Below are 18,604 nucleotides of genomic sequence, written 5' to 3' on the forward strand. Positions count from 1 at the left end.
AAGTGTGGGCCCCTTACTGAATGAGGGAGGCCACCTAGTGACAGAGGATGTGGAAAAAGCTAATGTACTCAATGCTTTTTTTGCCTCTGTCTTCACGAACAAGGTCAGCTCTCAGACTGCTGCACTGGGCAGCACAGTATGGGGAGGAGGTAACCAGCCGTCTGTGGAGAAAGAAGTGGTTCAGGACTATTTAGAAAAGCTGGACAAGCACAAGTCCCTGGGGTCAGATGTGCTGCATCCGAGGGTGCTAAAGGAGTTGGCAGATGTGATTGAAGAGCCATTGGCCATTATCTTTGAAAACTCATGGTGATCGGGGGGAGGTCCCAGATGACTGGAAAAAGGCTAATGTAGTGCCCATCTTTAAAAAAAGGGAAGAAGGAGGATCCGGGGAACTACAGGCCAGTCAGCTTCACCTCAGTCCCTGGAAAAAATCACGGAGCAGGTCCTCAAGGAATCAATTCTGAAGCACTTAGAGGAGAGGAAAGTGATCAGGAACAGTCAGCATGGATTCACCAAGGGCAAGTCATGCCTGACTAACCTAATTGCCTTCTATGACGAGATAACTGGCTCTGTGGATGAGGGGAAAGCAGTGGATGTGTTATTCCTTGTCTTTAGCAAAGCTTTTGATATGGTCTCCCACAGTATTCTTGCCAGCAAGTTAAAGTAGTATGGGCTGGATGAATGGACTATAAGGTGGATAGAAAGCTGACTAGATCATCGGGCTCAATGGGTAGTGATCAATGGATCCATGTCTAGTTGGCAGCCGGTATCAAGCGGAGTGCCCCAAGGGTCGGTCCTGGGGCTGGTTTTGTTCAATATCTTCATTAATGATCTGGAGGATGGCGTGAATTGCACCCTCAGCAAGTTTGCAGATGACGCTAAACTGGGAGGAGTGGTAGATACACTGGAAGGTAGCGACAGGATACAGAGGGACCTAGACAAATTAGAGGACTGGGACAAAAGAAATCTGATGAGGTTCAACAACGACAAGTGCAGAGTTCTGAATTTAGGATGGAAGAATCCCATGGACTGCTACAGACTAGGGACCGAGTGGCTAGGCAGCAGTTCTGCAGAAAAGGACCTAGGGGTTACAGTGGATGAGAAACTGGATATGAGTGGACAGTGTGCCCTTGTTGCCAAGAAGGCTAATGGCATTTTGGTCTGTATAAAAAGGGGCATTGTCAGCAGATCGAGGGACGTGATCATTCCCCTCCATTTGGCATTGGTGAGGCCTCATCTGGAGTACTGTGTCCAGTTTTGGGCCCCACACTACAAGAAGGATGTGGAAAAACTGGAAAGAGTCCAGCAGAGGCCAACAAAAATGATTAAGGGGCTGGAGCACATGAGTTATGAGGAGAGGCTGAGGGAACTGGGATTGTTTAGTCTGCAGAAGAGAAGAATGAGGGGGGATTTGATAGCTGCTTTCAACTACCTGAAAGGGGGTTCCAAAGAGGATGGATCTGGACTGTTCTCAGTGGTAGCAGATGACAGAATGAGGAGTAATGGTCTCAAGTTGCAGTGTGGGAGGTTTAGGTTGGATATTAGGAAAAACTTTTTCACTAGGAGGGTGGTGAAGCACTGGAATGGGTTACATAGGGAGGTGGTGGAATCTCTTTTTCTTAGAGGTGTTTAAGGTCAGGCTTAACGAAGCCCTGGCTGGGGTGATTTAGTTGGGGATTGGTCCTGCTTTGAGCAGGTGGTTGGACTAGATGATCTCCTGAGGTCCCTCAACCCTGATATTCTATGATTCTATTCTATGATTCTAAGAGTAAATCCATCTGCTGTTTCTTACCATGTTTCCATTTTCAATAGATATTTTATTGACTATATTGAAAAAAATCAAAATTAAAATGTATGTAAAATGTCATTAGCATATGCCAATTAAATCACAGAACTAAGAACTAAAAAGTTATTTTTTCAGGCATGGTTCTGACTTCTCACTTGAAATTGTCTGCTGAATCATAGAGTCAGAAGTGATTGCAAGGGTCATTTAGTCTAACCCCCTGCCAAGATGGATGGTTTAGACACAACAAATCCTGCAAGACAGATGGCTATCCAGCCTTTTTTTGAAAACCTCTAGGGAAGAAGCTTCCACAACCTCCCAAGGCAGTCTGTTCCATTGTCATACTGTTCTTAAGGTTAGGAAGTTTTTCCTGAGATTTAATCTAAATCTACAATATTGTTGTTTGAACCCATTTTCTCTTGTCCTGCCCTCTGTAGCAAAAGAAAACAACTTCTCCATCTTTTTTATTGCATTCTTTCAAGTATCTGAAAACCGCTATCATATGCCTCCTTAATCGCCTCCTTTCCAAACTAAACATATCTAGTTCCTTCAGCCTTTGCTCACATGGCTGCATTCCATCCCTTTGATCATCTGTGTCACTCCCTCTGGATTCCTTCCAGTTACTTTACATCCTTTCTATACATTGGTGACCAAAATTGGACACAGGACTCCAGCTGAGGCCTCACCAGCGCCGAGTAGAGGGATACTATCACCTCCTGTGATTTGCATGCTGTGCCTCTGTTAATGCAACCTAAAATTGCATTTGCTTTTTTTTTTTTTTTTTTGCAACAGCATTGCATTGCTGACTCATGATTAGATTGTGATCCATCATAATTCCCAGATCCTTCTTAGCAGTGCTGCTGCCAAGCCACCTTTCCCACATTCTATATTTGTGCATTTAGTTTTTCTTCCCTAAGAGTAGCACCTTACATTTGTCTTTGTTGAATTACAATTTGTTGCCTATAGCCCAGTTCTTCACTATACCAAGTTCCCTCTGAATTTTAGCTCTACCCGCCGAAGTATTGGCCACCTCCCCAGCTTTGTGTGATCTACAAGTTCCTAAGATGTTAATATAATACATTCATAATTAGGATATTTTAAACTGTTTCTAACAACTCAGGGTCCATGTGGTCCATTATTTTAGTCTTGACAAAAATGTATCCCCCCCCACATCTACATTTCTAGTTAATTTAATGCAAATGATTATAAATTCAGTTCTTTCTAAATTATCTTTTTTTAAAAATCTGAAACAGAAATTGACTTGTTTTCTTTTCTCACCTTCAAGGTTTGACTTTAATACCCATGTGAAGACAAATTACTTTATTATGTTCAGAAAGCCTGCTGAAAATCATTGAATTTTTAGTCCAAGTTACAGAAGATATTTCTTGTTTGACAAAGTAAATCAGTATCTGTCACTGCCATAGAGATTGAATTTAAAGCCATTTTTCAGAACAAAAGAAACAAGAACGATTTAACTATGACATTCATTTAAAGTAAAACATCCAAATACAATAAGAGCTGTCAAACATTTACAGTTGAGGCCTATATTTCTGTTTGCTTTAATTACTCATACCATAGAAACATCTGGAATCATGGTCGACCAAAAATGTGATGAACTTTAAGATCATTCTAGCAGCACAAAGCCATGCATTTAAACGCACATTTCCAATTACAATGATATTAAGAATAGTGAATAATAATGTACCCTAGCTATCACCACAGTGAATCCACTAATATATAGGGTGCAACAACTTGCATGAACTGTTTCAACATGGAAAAATGTCTTTTATGTAGTTTTATAAGTCATTACTTGGAGGGTGAAACTGGTTTTGTTGAAGTCAGTGGGGGTTTTGCCATCAATGTTTCACCCACAGACTTAACAGGTGTTTTGCTGAAGCTAGTTCATTAGTTCAAGGGAACAAAATTGCCAGCTGTAGGTTGCTTTCAAACGGCTCAGCTGGAAGACACAGGGCTTTCGATGAATGCTGAGTACCTAGTAACAGTGTGTTGTGGGTTTTTTTGGTGTTTTATTCTCTGTTCATTGCCTTTTGCACTGTTTCCTGTGGAAGGACTCCAGAAGTGTTTAAGTTTGTGCTTATTGAATATATTCCTCTAAATTGCCCTTATGTATGGAATGCCTTCCTGACACTTATCCATACAGCCACAAGCCTCTTTTCCTTTCAATCCCTCCTTAACAGCCACTTCTTCTGTGATGACTATGGGGAAAAAAAACCAACAACCACCCAGGCTAACTAATAACGGTTAGATTGAGGGGCTTTCTGGGATATTCAAGGGGAAATCCTGAACTCATTGCAGTCAATGGGAGTTTTGCCATTAATTTCAGTGAGGCTGGGATTTCACCTATGATATGTATTTATTTAAAACAGTATTATATAATGGATATAAAACTTATTTTAAAATGTACATAATATACATAAAGTAAGTGCACATGATTGTTTCCTTCTTCCCCACCCTTTATAATTTTACTTACTATCTTGGGAACCAAAATAAAAGGAATGAACAAGGAAACATGCCTGCCATCATTCTAACCAAATGCCTTGTAGAATTAGTACCTTTGTCTGTTTAGAGTAAGCTCTTTGGGGGCAGATACTATTGATACTTTGTGATCATACAGCTCCCAGCACAAGGGAGCCAACATTCTGAATAGGACCCTAGGACAATATAAATAACAGCAGTTGTAGCAGCGGCAGCCTTTTTTACTTTTCAACCTTTCAGTGGTCATAGAAGGAAAATTACTGCATTTCTAGTCACATTAAATTGCTCTGTGAAATTCTACTGTAAGAATATTTCCCCAAAATTTATGTGTTATAAGTTACAGGATTCTTATTAAAGTCTTAAAAAAACCATTAACATTTATCTGTTTATTTGGATGGAAGAGGATCACGTTAGGATACAGCATAAGCTGCTTTCACGCAGAATCCCCAAAACATCTGGGTTAAAATCTTAGAGATTCATGGTCCAATTCTGCAAATATCAACTTCTTGGTGCCGGGTTCTGCCTGTGCAAGGTCAGTTGCAGGACTGGGCTCTTACAGAGTATGTTTTGATTAAAACTGAATACTGCATATTTTTGAGAACTTAGTATTTAATTGTTTTCACAAATAAAAAACAACGTGTTTAACTCCCAAGTACTTTGTATTTTTCCTTTGTGTTTCTTTAAATACCTATGAATAGATAGATGATAGATAGATAGATACACACACACACACACACACACACACACACACACCCAACCACCCTCTGGAAGAAAGTTTGTGGAGTTCACATATCACACATTTTTGCAATAATCTAAAAGAACTAGTTGAGATGAAAGGAAAAGAACAATGTATAAGATATGGATCTGCAAAGTAGAACAAAGTGAATTACTATTAAAAGAACAATTAGTTTATGGATAAAATGACAAACTACAGAAGATAACAGGATGTATATGCTTTCCAGATTTCATCTCAGTGACTATTTTTTCAGAAAGATTAATATATAAGGTAAAAATATTGTGTGTATTGATGTTCTTTCAATTTCATAAAGAAAGATTATTTGGAAAAAAAAATAATTCAAGATGATCTATGTCCCTGTCCTCATTTATGGAAACTAGTAGCAAGTTGAAAAGTAAATGATGGTTGATTTGGGTGAAGAGAATTAAAATCTTCCTCAAACTGAAAGTCAAATCACTGACTTTCTAAGTAAGTTCCTCCAATGCACCACACTGCATTGCTATCCAGGATGGATTAGACTGTTCCTTTAAAGCGCAGCCCGGTGTTGGAAGAAATTGTGCTTAATGGTGCAAAGGTGAGGTAGGAGAAGTAACAGAGCCAAAGACTGACAAACTCAGTGGGAGTCACTGCGTGCTCAGCATCTTTGAAAATCAAGCAGCTTATTGAAATGTTAAATTTGCATTTAGGCATGTTTGCTTTTGTTTGTTTGTTTTCAATCTGAGAATTACTCTATCTTACAGAGGCTACTAGAAGAATACAGGATATTCATTGAGGTTTTGACACGCACTATTTAAAAAAATCAGAATCCCCCCAAAAATCTATATAGAAATATCCTATATTGTACATCAGCAGCCTTCTCCTAAGCAGTGTTGTGGGCCCTACAGCCTGGTCTTCTTGTGGTTTCTTTAATAATTCTAATACGATTACTTGTATCTTGTTTTAAATTGACCTGAATGCTGATATTTTTGAACACCCATCAATTTGCAGTTTCTGACACCTTATATTGAATATAGGAACAATTGGATTCCTTCGATACTAGAAGAGAAACTGTGTTAGTATGAATCATATTTAGACATGGCTCTTCTTTATATAGCTAGTACTAACAAAGGCCTGTGTTCTAAACTCTTTTACAAAACAGGCCTGTGTTACAGACTGTTTAAAAAACCTACTTGCTGCCTACTTCTCTAATACTTAGGCCATTACATGAATGTTCATTCTTGCAAACCTTTACTCACACAAATAGTTCCATGGAAGCTAATGGGGCAAATCATATGAGTGAGCCTTGGTCATTTGAGTAACATTTTGCAGAAAAACTACCATGCTTAAGTCTAAACTAGGCAATGAGATGTATGGGGCCTTCAAATTTCAATTAGAATAAAGTGGAAACTTGAAAACAGACTCTTTTATTAGAACATAAGAACATAAGAGAGGCCATACTGGGTCAGACCAAAGGTCCACCTAGCCCAGTGTCCTATCTTCCAATAATAGCCAATGCCAGGTGCCCGAGAGGGAATGAACAGAACAGGTAATCTTCAAGTGATCCATCCCCTGATGCCTATTCCCAGCTTCTGGCAAACAGAGGCTAGGGACACCAGAAAAGAAATTGAGCATAGTTCAATACTAGTGAGCTCAATAAAAATGAACAACAATGAAGTTCTGATCAAATAGAAGTGACTTATTAAAATTCAAAAATACTTAAGATTGAACTTGCAATCAGTTGTTCTGATATCTTGTACGACAAAATCAGATCCAATCATATTTAAACATGACATTTTCGATTTTCTGATAACATTTACTTTCAGGTTTGAGTATTTATCACATTCCTTGTGAATACCCTAGCATTTCATGTTAAAAGTTGCTTTTTTGTAGAGTTAAGACAGTTAAAAAGTGTTAAGTATTAAATCCAATCATTCAGAATTAGGACTAAAACTTCCAATACCCGAAAAAAAGAAAAAACAACAAAAACCCCACACATGATCAAGTTGCAACCTTTCCATTTTTTTCTTTCTTTTCCAAAATATTTTATGTATCTCAAAAAGAGAAAGGAAAGTTTTCAAGAGTTAGACTTCAGGAACACTTTATATAATTCTAAGGACAAAATACATGAAATCCAGATTCAGAGAGTTGAATACTTTTTTTTTTAATGTTGCTGGTTTGTTTGGGTACCTTGCAGCCAATGGCACACATGCTTGGCATTGGAACCAGAAGATGGCCAAAACCTAAAAGCAATGCTATGTGAGAATTTTGTCCAGGAAGGAATTAGAATCCTGATCTAAGGGTAGGTCTATACTTACTTCCTGTCCGGCGGTAAGCAATCGATCTTCTGGGATCGATTTATCGCGTCTTGTCTAGACGCGATAAATCGATCCCGGAAGTGCTCGCCGTCGACGCCGGTACTCCAGCTCGGCGAGAGGAGTACGCGGCATTGACGGGGGAGCCTGCCTGCCGCGTCTGGACCCGTGGTAAGTTCGAACTAAGGTACTTCGACTTCAGCTACGTTATTCACGTAGCTGAAGTTGCGTATCTTAGTTCGAAGTGGGGGGTTAGTGTGGACCAGGCCTAAAAGACAGCATTTTAAATCATCTTTTTACATGGCTATGTATGTATGTATGGACTCAAGTACCAAATGCAATATTTTACAATGAAATAAGTTAACCTACACAGAGAATTGTTGACATCGGGGACAGAAAAGACGTATGTGGAGCCCACACTGATCCCCTGCCAGTGCAAACTAAATCCCTGCAGAATATTTCATAGTGCTTTGTTCAGTCTGGTTCTAAATGTCACATCTGAAGTGCCAATTGAAAGTTGCAGATGACAGGAGACAAAGTTAAATGTCAATAGCATGAGAGCCTGAGGCAGGAGGTGTGTTTGACCATAAGTTTTGAAGATAAGACACCAAAGTGGTTAGAGTCAAGATTAGGCTCTGGAATTCATCAAAGTAGCAAACAGACCAAGAGCAGGAGCTATAAGAAGAGGAGAGAGAAATGGCAGAAGAAAGTAATCACCTTACAGGGTTTCAGGGATCCACAGACTCAGTGTTACCATATCTTGCTATAATATTGAAAACAGAATAGATTTTAAAATAAAATGGGTAAATACAGTTTTGGAAAAGTTAAGCACACAATGTGCCGAAGTGAACATGATTTTCAGCAAATTCGTAATTTCAAGAGCACAATTGCGCTACTGGTTGAATTTGCCAGACATGTGTCTAAAAAACACACCCACACACAACAGATTGCCTTGTAAACAGAAGAAGAACATGAGTGTATATGCAATCATTCCCACCTGGATCTTTCAGCAAAGAGATGTCTCTCCAATCCTGTGCCTACATCATCAATTATTCTACCATCGCCATTGCATACAACCAGTACACTGACGGAAAGACACACTTTCCATTCACAAAGAATCATTTTATCATTAGGTCATATCTGAATGGCATTGGGTATTCCATATCTCACATGATCAATGATAAATTTACTAAGCTATAAGATTAATGCAGGCACTGCTTGCTGCTAGTGCTTCATATCATTGTAAAAAATTAATATATAAATTAGTTCTCAAAAATGCCTCAGTCTATTGATAACTGCAGTGACTACTACATATTGGTTTATTTATGTGGTGGCATCTTTCAATAGTTTTTAAAGACTGAGTTAGGAAGCCAAGTACTGAGGTGATCTCAGGTAGAGCATGACTCATTTACGTTGACTTCCCTAGATTCCTCATGGACAAATCTCAAAAGATGTAAAATGTTTGGTTCAATTCAGATAAGAATTCAAAACTTGGGCAGCTTATGTAAACTTCCTCATCTACAGAAGTCCCCTTCCTCCTGAGTGAAAACCTTACCCCCTATTTGTATCTACGTATACATGGCCTCTTCCATTCAGAGCTATGATCACAACCACCCTCCTCATCTGATCCTTTCCAGTTCTGTTTGTGACATTGCCTTTAGTATGGAATTGAAGGTCTTGACCACACTTCACTTTCTTTGCTGGATCTGAAAGTTAGGTTTTCTTTTTTACAACCTTGCATTCCCAGAACAGCACCAGATTTAACAGGAAGTCATTCTGTGTGTCTTTTTCATTAATGCAAATGACAAACACCACAAAACATATTGATGACTAGGGTAATAAAATTAAATCAGATCAATGGGTTTCATGAGAAATGTTTTATTACAGTCCTGTCATAACAAAAAATAACAAACACGATTTGCAGGTAAATGTTAATCTCTGGCTTTTAGCGAATGATAATAAAAGAGAAAGTAACATTTCCCATTCATTGCTTCATGCTTTCTTTCATATTGTTCCATAAAGCTTTGAATTCCCACTCCTTTTCCTTGTGTACCAAGAGATCTCCCTTCTCTGCATTCACATTACTCCCGAATCTCAACTCTTCTGTGAAGCCTTTCAATAGTAATTTACCAATAATTATTTTTTTAATTAAGTTTTTGAACTACTGAGAGATTGGATCATTAACCTGTGTATCATTCATGGTTAAATTGTACTCTGATTTAGACTGATAGCTTCTTCGAGCAGGAGCATCATCACCAGTGTTTATAAGGCACTGACCATAGTTACCGTACTCAGTAAACAGTGCTAATAAATGAAGACATTCTATGTGAATTATTAATCCAAAAAATACATAAAGAAAGAAAATGCTTTGTTCTGCTTCCATGTTTACTCGGTCTTATATCATTTATTGCTACATGTTCACCCTGCAAACTATGTGTAAATAAAGCTTTTATGGTACCCAGGATATAAGAAAATATATCATTTTGACAGTGGTAAATGACAAAAATATCGCTCAGAATCCTTCCATACTTGGCTGATAAATGAGGCATATCAGCCATGGATTCTACTAACAAGTAAAGCCCGGCGTAAACAAGCTAAGCATTCAGAAGATGGCTTGGAAATTGTGTGCACTCTGTTTTGGAAGGAGGAATAAGATTAATCCAGCAATGAATTGTAGACAACAAGCAAAATGCATATTGAGCTAGCTTACAATTTAGCGTTAATGGGCCTAATTCTGCACTGCGTTACACCAATTTTATGCCGGTGTAACTACTATTGAAAGGAATGGAATGCAGTGGTGTAAAACTAGTGTAAAGGGCGAGGGACCCTCCCTAATATCTTATTTGCAAAGGCATTCCAATAACTGACTATTATTTATTTCATTTATCTATGGATAATAGTGAAGCTTATTTATCATTATTATTTTGTAGAACCCAAACGGTGCAAGATGTTGTATACTCACATACGAAGACAGGGCAAAATCCTGACCCCACTGAAGTCAACCGGAGTTTTGCCACTGACGTCAATGAGGGCAGGATTTCACCGACAGCTCCTAAAACAAAGCTTACAATTCAAGGAGTCAAGCAACATATGAAGTGTGTGGGAGAGGACTACTATTAAAACATTTACCATTTTATATACATTTCAAAAATAAATATCAGTTATACTCAGCTGCTCCTCAATCTATCCACTGTTAGTTGGGTAATTTATTGCAAGTACCACAGATTCTACTAGAGGCATGCTCCACTAGGGCCACAGTCAGACATACTCCTATTTGTCCCATCTCATGAAGTGCTGTGAGCGGCAGAAGCTATGTCGGTGGGAGACGCTCTCTTGCCGACATAGCGCTGGGCACATGAATGCTTATGGCAGTGTAAATTACGTTGCTCAGTGGGGTGGTTTATTCACACCCTTGAGCAACATAGATTATGCCGATATAGACATAGCCTTAACCCAAGTAAGCTTCCCTAATTAAAACAATGCATGGGACTGTGTAACTATATCAAAATTAATGAATGCACTATCACAGTTATCCATAGTTCTCAGCAGCAATATAACTATCACAGAACATGTTTGAATTTTCCCATACTTTTAGGTCCAAGACGGAGAAAACTAAATGATATGATCGTTAAAAAAAAAAAAAGTTGATTTTCTTGCAAAAATGTGGAGGCCAAGAATAACAAAAATGAAAGGCACAGCTATCCAATTATTATACCATATAGAGGAGTATAAGTAAGGATCAGGAGACTTATGCTTATGCTCTTCTTTCTGTATTTCAGATTCACACTCTTCTATACTCCTGTTTCTTTGTGTATTAGGATACGTTCTGGAAAGTTTTGTTTAATAACACAATAATAATAATAATAAATACAAAGCTTACTCATCCAGAAAGATTTAGAAAATAAAGGGAGCTATAAATTAAGCCAAATAAAGTAGCTATTTTAAACTGTGGATAGTTTCATTCACAGGCATTTGAACACACTTTTATGTGGCTAAATGAAAATTCAACTTGCATAATATCTCCTAATACTATGAATATCTCCAGTGCTAAAGCATCAAACTAACAATAGAAATATACTTTATGAGAGTTCTATTCTCAGAAGATACATTAATATGAAATAGCAATATTTTTGCCAAATTTAAACACTATTTTAGATTATTTATTATAAAAATAAATGTAGATGGTCAGGCTGAGATACGCTGCAAAATGTTCATAGATAATGTCTGTTTTTTCAGTAATGATGACCCCTTTTAGCCTCTCTTTTATGTACTCAGTGGTAGTCCTCAGAAAGTCATACTAATTCATAGTACTGGGACTTAGGAGACCTGAGTTCTATTCCTGGCTATCTCAGGAACCCACCCAAACACACCAAAGAATCTGTTATCTACAGCCATGTATTCAGATGCCACAGAAAATGCTTTGAGGAGAACGTCCGGCATATACACCTTACACACTTAAACTACCTTCACCAAACAAGCCCACTCCAGCAGAGAAATAGATTGCATCATGGAACGGGCCACCAAATACCGAGAGAACTTACTTAAAAACAGAAATAAAATCCCGTATGGCCGCACACCCTTAGTTGTCACCCAACAACGGAATCCTTACAGGGTATCAAACAATCACAACCCATATATGATAGGGACCCCATTCTAAAAGAAATCTTTCATGGACTCCCTTTTCTGGCCTTCAAGCGACCCCTCCACCCAATCTGTCCAGGCTCGTCATCAGAAGCAAGATCCCCGTAAATCAGGACACATCAATTCAAAGCGGCCCAGATGCTGCCAGAACAACAGATGCAGACATATCTCCACTGCTACAATGATCAATACACCCCACAACACACCTTTCAAGATTTATCATAGACCCATAGCAGATTAGGGTTGGAAGGGACCTCAGGAGGTCATCTAGTCCAATCCCCTGCTCAAAGCAGGACCAACCCCAACTAAATCATCCCAGCCAGGGCTTTGTCAAGCCAGGCCTTAAAAATCACCACCTCCCTAGGTAACCCATTCCAGTGCTTCACCACCCTTCTAGTGAAATAGTTTTTCCTAATGTCCAACCTAGTCCTCCCCACTGCAACTTGCGACCACTCCTCCTTGTTCTGTCATCTGTCACCACTGAGAATAGCCTAGCTCCATCCTCTTTGGAACCCTCTTTCATGTAGTTGAAGGCTGCTATCAAATCCCCCCTCACTCTTCTCTTCTGCAGACTAAATAATCCCAGTTCTCTCAGCCTCTCCTCATAAATCATTAATCTCCAAGATATGCTTGTCCCTGCCTGGACCACCAATCTCAGGCAGGAGCATGAACAAGAACGCCACCTGTGACCTTGACTCCTTCATCCCCTCTTCCAGAGCCCTGTAGTCACTATTGGTCCATTCAGGATCAGGATCATAAGTGCTCCCATAGATGCACAGCATAGGGTCAGAGGGACAAACGAGCTTCAACAACCTTTCTGTGACATCTCAGAGGAGGCCTGCAGGAAGGCAGCACAACTCCCAGGATGTCAGGTCAGGTTGGCAGGTTGTCTGCTGCCCGAGGTGGTCAACAGCCAGTCTCCTCCCTGCAGAGCAGCTGGCTCTCTCTCCTCCTCTGGTGCAGCTGTAGTATTCTCTAGTTGGCTAGTATCCTCCATCCCGGACATCTTCATGTGCATCCTGTCAATGAAATCCTCATGCTTCCAGATGCTATGCACATGAGCTACCTCCTCCTGCAGATCTCTTAACTTTTTCCTGAGGGACTCCACCAACAGATGCCTCTCACACTGGCTTTGTTTGGCAGGTACATGAAGGTTGCATTTCCAGCAAGTGAAAACCAGGACCTGGGTAGAGGCCTCCAGGGTCAGGATGTTTATCTGACCAGGGTCCCCACAGATATAGGCAGAGGAAGAGCTAGCAGTGGTGGCAGCATACCATTTTTCTCCGCACTGCAGGTTCTTCCTTTCAGATTACCTGCAAGCTGAAGAAAAGACACCTCTCTGCATTCCTCTGCTGGTGAACTCCACTGGTTAACTCCCATAGTCTCCCAGCTTCTTTCATCACACCAGCTGCATTGCTTCTTTAAAATCTGGGCCCCCCATACACTCTAGAGGTCACAGCTGGAACAAGTGATTCACTCCCTTGACCCTCTAGTGCAACAAATGCAAGGAAAATAATATTAAAAAGCAATGCCAGAATAAATGTAAATAGGAGTCAATGCCATATAAAACCAGAACGTTTCTGGTAAGACATTTTTTAATCAGCCCATCTTACTGTACGTAAAAGAATAAATGGACACAAATTGGACATCAGGAATGGCAACATACAAAAGCCAGTAGGTGAACACTTCAATCTCCCTGGACATTCTATAACAGATTTAAAAGTAACTATTCTTGAACAAAAAAACTTCAGAAACAGACTTCAAAAAGAAACAGCAGAACTAAAATTCATTTGCAAATTTAACACCATTAATTTGGGCTTGAATAGGGACTGGGAGTGGCTGGCTCATTACAAAAGCAGCTTTGCCTCTCCTGGAATTGACACCTCCTCATCTATTATTGGGATTAGACTACATCCACCCTGATTGAATTGGCCCTGTCAACACTGGTTCTCCACTTGTGAGGTACTCCCTTCTCTTCATGCATCATTATATAATGCCTGCATTTGTAACTTTCACTCCATGAATCTGAAGAACTGAGGTTTTTTACCCACGAAAGCTTATGCCCAAATAAATCTGTTAGTCTTTAAGGTGCCACCAGACTCCTTGTTGTTTTTGTGGATACAGACTAACACGGCTACCCCCTGAGAAAAGAAATAGTATTTTTCAATTCACCTAATACAAGTACTGTAGTGCAATCTCTTTATCATGAAAGTTGAACTTAAAAATATAGAATTCTGTACAAGAAAACCTGCATTCAAAAATAAAACAACGTACAATTTTAGAGCCTGCAAGTCCAATCAGTCCTACTTCTTGTTCAGCCAAGCGCTCAGACGGACAAGTTTGTTTATATTTGCAGGACATAATGCTGCCCACTTCTTGTTTACAATGTCATCTGAAAGTGAGAACAGGCATTCTCATGGCACTGTCGTAGCTGGCATCACAAGATATTTACATGCTAGATGTGCTAAAGATTCATATGTCCCTTCATGCTTCAACCACCATTCCAGGGGACATGCGTCCATGCTGATGACGGGTTCTGCTCGATAACAACCCAAAGCAGTGCGGACCGACGCATGTTCATTTTCATTATTTGAGTCAGATGCCACCAGCAGAAGGTTGATTTTCTTTTTTGGTGGTTCGGGTTCTGTAGTTTCCGCATTGGAGTGTTGCTCTTTTAAGACTTCTGAAAGCCTGCTCCACACCTCGTCCCTCTCAGATTTTGGAAGGCACTTCAGATTCTTAAACCTTGGGTCCAGTGCTGTAGCTATCTTTAGAAATCTCACACTGGTACCTTCTTTGCATTTTGTCAAATCTGCAGTGAAAGCATTCTTAAAATGAACGTTTGCTGGGTCATCATCCGAGACTGCTATAACATGAAATATATGGTAGAATGTGGGTACAACAGAGTAGGGGACATACAATTCTCCCTCAAGGAGTTCAGTCACAAATTTAATTAATGCATTTTTTTTTTAAGAAGCATCATCAGCATGGAAGCACGTCCTCTGGAATGGTGGCTGAAACAAGAAGGGGGTATACGAATGTTTAGCATATCTGGCACGTAAATACTTTGTAATGCCATCTACAAAAGTGCCATGCAAATACCTGTTCTCATTTTCTGCTGATATTGTAAATAAGAAGCAGACAGCTTTATCTCCTGTAAAAGTAAACAAACTTGTTTGTCTTAGCAATTGGCTGAACAAGAAGTAGGACTGAGTGGACTTATAGGCTCTGAAGTTTTACATTGTTTGTTTTTGAGTGCAGTTATGTAACCAAAAAAACCCTACATTTGTAAGTTGCACTTTCAGGAAAAGTGATTGCACTACAGTACTTGTATGAGGTATATTGAAAAATACTATTTCTTTTGTTTCTCATTTTTACAGTGCAAATATTTGTAATCAATAATATACACTTTGATTTCAATTACAACACAGAATACAATATATATGAAAATGTAGAAAAACATCCAAAATATTTAATACATTTCAATTGGTATTCTATTGTTTAACAGCGCGATTAAAACTGCAATTTATCACAATTAATTTTTTAAATCGTGATTAATTTTTTTGAGTTAATCGCGTGAGTTAACTGTGATTAATCGACAGCCCTGTTAAAGACTTGTCTTTGTTTTGGGATCCCCACTACGTGTTATCTTCTTCCTAATTTGGGAGAGAAATCTCTTTACCGCTTGTTATCATTCCTCTTTGTGTTCTATTCAGCAGAGGAAGAGGAAGCAGAATGCAGATTCTGTCGGGCCAAGGAGACAGGTATCCACAACCTGCAGCTAGCCTACATGGAGGAAGGGAGATGTGAAAACCACATCTAGCATCCAAAAGAACAAGGGGACAGGAACAATCTACTACAGTTCCCTAAGAAATCACTATCAAGCCTCTAGTCGCACCAGACCCAAAGGGACTCACATTTAGCCATAGGAGAAGTGGCAGCAAGAGCAATCCTGGAATTATCCAAGGGACATTTTCAGTACTCGCCTGTCTAATGTGTTGTACTTCCAGCTGAGCAGAACACTAGCTCCCTGAGACCCTTCTGAGAGCCAGACATATGCTCTGCTGTCAAGAGGTAGGGGAGAGAGAATACGTCTGAGTTTCATCAACTTCCTCTCCACCATGAGGCCCTTCTGAAAGCACTAGTCCCCCTGGCCTGATAGCCACTGAGAAAATGAGGTGCTGAAAAGAGTCAGCCACATTTCCTCTTACTTCTCTCGGGAGAGCAGATTAACAGGCCAGCTGCCAAGGAGGAAATGTATGCTTGGGTTGGGGGTCTGTAGAAAAAAGCAGGAGTGGAAAGAGTAGTCGATGTCATAGACATAGATTTCCCAATGGACCCTGTTAGGCCAAACAGCTGCTTTACCCAGACATGCCAGGTAGTCAACGTATGTAAGGTGTAGGCACGTACACTTGTCCTCCAGGCACACACATAGTATAAAGATGATGATTTCCTTTCTTCAGCAAGTGCTGCCCTCCTCCCCCACATAGATGACTTTTTTTAAAACAAAAATAAGATGTAAATTTTCAAAATAAAGAAATAATAAATAATAATACTACTAGCAACATGGATGATGGCATTAACCAGTTTCAACTATTAAGAACCCCTGGGCTGATTCTGCTCCTACACAATTACTTAACTAGAGAAGCATAACTAGAGAAGCATAAATGGCATGCTGGGGAGAAATCTCCTTTCTGGACCCAGGAAGACGGGGGGGGGGGGGGGGGAAATCAGTGGGTCCCCCAAAATAAGTTTTTGAGAGCTTTTTGCTTTCAAAGGGAAACAAGATTGATTTATAACTTGATCTGACCCTCACTTATTTCCCCCCCGCGTAGACAAGTGTGGTCACTGATGCCAGCCACACTTTAATATCAAATGTGACAGGAAAAGGTTGCATTTCATATCCCAATGTCATCCTACTCTGCTTCCTTTCAGCTGAGCCCCTCATGCATTATGTTCCAGGTACAGCTTGTCAGTTACATGTCATGAAATCTTGAAAGGAGTCAGAGAAATGAAAATGACTCCACACAGAGTAATACAAACATCAAGCTCAAGAGGAGAACAGCAAGAATTGCTCTGAATTCTTAATAACGCTTTCAAAGGGTCATTTAGCAACCCTGAATGTCGTTTCTTCTTATGTAAAAGAAATTTTAATGAAGTGAAAATTGTAAACAAACCTCAGCACTTTCACTTTTTTCCAATTTACAACTTTTAGCTGAAGTAAGAAAATGCATCGTGTTATATAAATATATTCTATATAATATGCATATCATATGTAATTCTTATAACATTCAATGATATCATTCCTTTCATCATGAAAGATCATGAAGTGCTTTGTACACCTACCATTTACCTACCCTCCTGAATGCAATCTTATCAGTCACAGGAATACTAGGCAAGTGTTCAGAACAGGAACTGAAGAAAGCTCTACCCAAGGGAACACTGACAGACTGAATATATGAACAGTAGCTGCACTTTAGCCAGGACATCAATGTTAACACTAAGGATGCGAGAACCTCCAATGATGCAGTTTTTAATAATTATCCAACACTCTGGACTCAGGTAAAATCATCAAATGTTTTTAACGCACCCTGTGACAGGTGGGCATGGATCCTTCAGGGAGTTGGGTTTAGCCCCATCTGCGAGTAACTAGCTACCTCCCAAGAGGTGATTTTGAGGCCAGGAATCAGATGGTACACTGCAGGTCACCTGGAACTTCAGCTAAAAGGCCAACAAGCCCAGTTTAGAGGTAGAGACCTGAAAGAAGCTGCCAGGCTCCTGCAGGAGTCCCAGAGAAAAAAGACCCAGGAGGGTTCTCTCCACATCAGCTAGGTGGAAGATAACTGCACTGTTGGATACCTGCACTGTTGGCAGGAACAGAAACCTTATGAAGAAGAGACTTGTGGTGGGGCCAGGCAGCAGGACGTGTTGTGTCTCTTTTTATTTGTTTTGAGCTGCTTTGGTGTTGAAAAATAAATCTATCCCTGGAGAAAGGGACTAAAATCCTGCCACTGTTGGGAGCTTTCTCTGATACCTTGGCTGGCAGGTGAATTAACCCACTAATTGGCTAATGCACCCCAATTACTTTTCTTCATCACGATCACCAACCTCATAATATGTCTCTATTCACTCCTTCACCCAGAGACCCAGTCTCTCAGCCATTACCCAGAAATAAGCACAATGGAATACATGTACCCGTATATTCTTAGTGTGTGTTCACATCTCCTTCATCTCTCTTTGTACAGATGTAACTTACTCACATCACCTAGTTTCCTCCAGATGCTTCTACTAACAGTTACCCCTCTGACCACTCCTGCTTGTCCAGGCTCCCAGGTCATATTTTGGATATGAGTCAAAACTGTGCCCTTGTTGCCAAGAAGGTTAACGGCATTTTGGGGCTGTATAAGTGGGAACATTGCCAGCAGATCAAGGGACACGATCATTCCCCTCCATTCGGCATTGGTGAGGCCTCATCTGGAGTACTGTGTCCAGTTTTGGGCCCCACACTACAAGAAGGATGTGGCAAAATTGGAAAGTATCCAGCAGAGGCCAACAAAAATGATTAGGGGGCTAGAGCACATGATTTATAAGGAGAGGCTGAGGGAATTGGGATTATTTAGTCTGCAGAAGAGAAGAATGAGGGGGGATTCGATAGCT

General features: G+C 40.0%; 1 protein-coding gene across 6 annotated transcripts in view; it reads right to left on the reverse strand.

Annotated features, from left to right (window-relative positions):
* Positions 1 to 18,604, reverse strand: part of CTNNA2 (catenin alpha 2) — a 658,570-nt gene that overhangs the window by 449,228 nt on the left and 190,738 nt on the right. For 2 of the 6 annotated variants that reach the window (XM_065405683.1, XM_065405682.1), the window contains exon 7: positions 17,797 to 17,811. The exons of the other annotated variants lie outside the window; for them this stretch is intronic. In XM_065405683.1, coding sequence (XP_065261755.1) covers positions 17,797 to 17,811 — 15 coding nt within the window. The remainder of the gene's footprint in view (positions 1 to 17,796; positions 17,812 to 18,604) is intronic. 6 annotated transcript variants of the gene reach the window in all.

The sequence above is a fragment of the Emys orbicularis genome, chromosome 5 (assembly GCF_028017835.1).
Source record: "Emys orbicularis isolate rEmyOrb1 chromosome 5, rEmyOrb1.hap1, whole genome shotgun sequence".
Taxonomy (NCBI): domain Eukaryota; kingdom Metazoa; phylum Chordata; order Testudines; family Emydidae; genus Emys; species Emys orbicularis.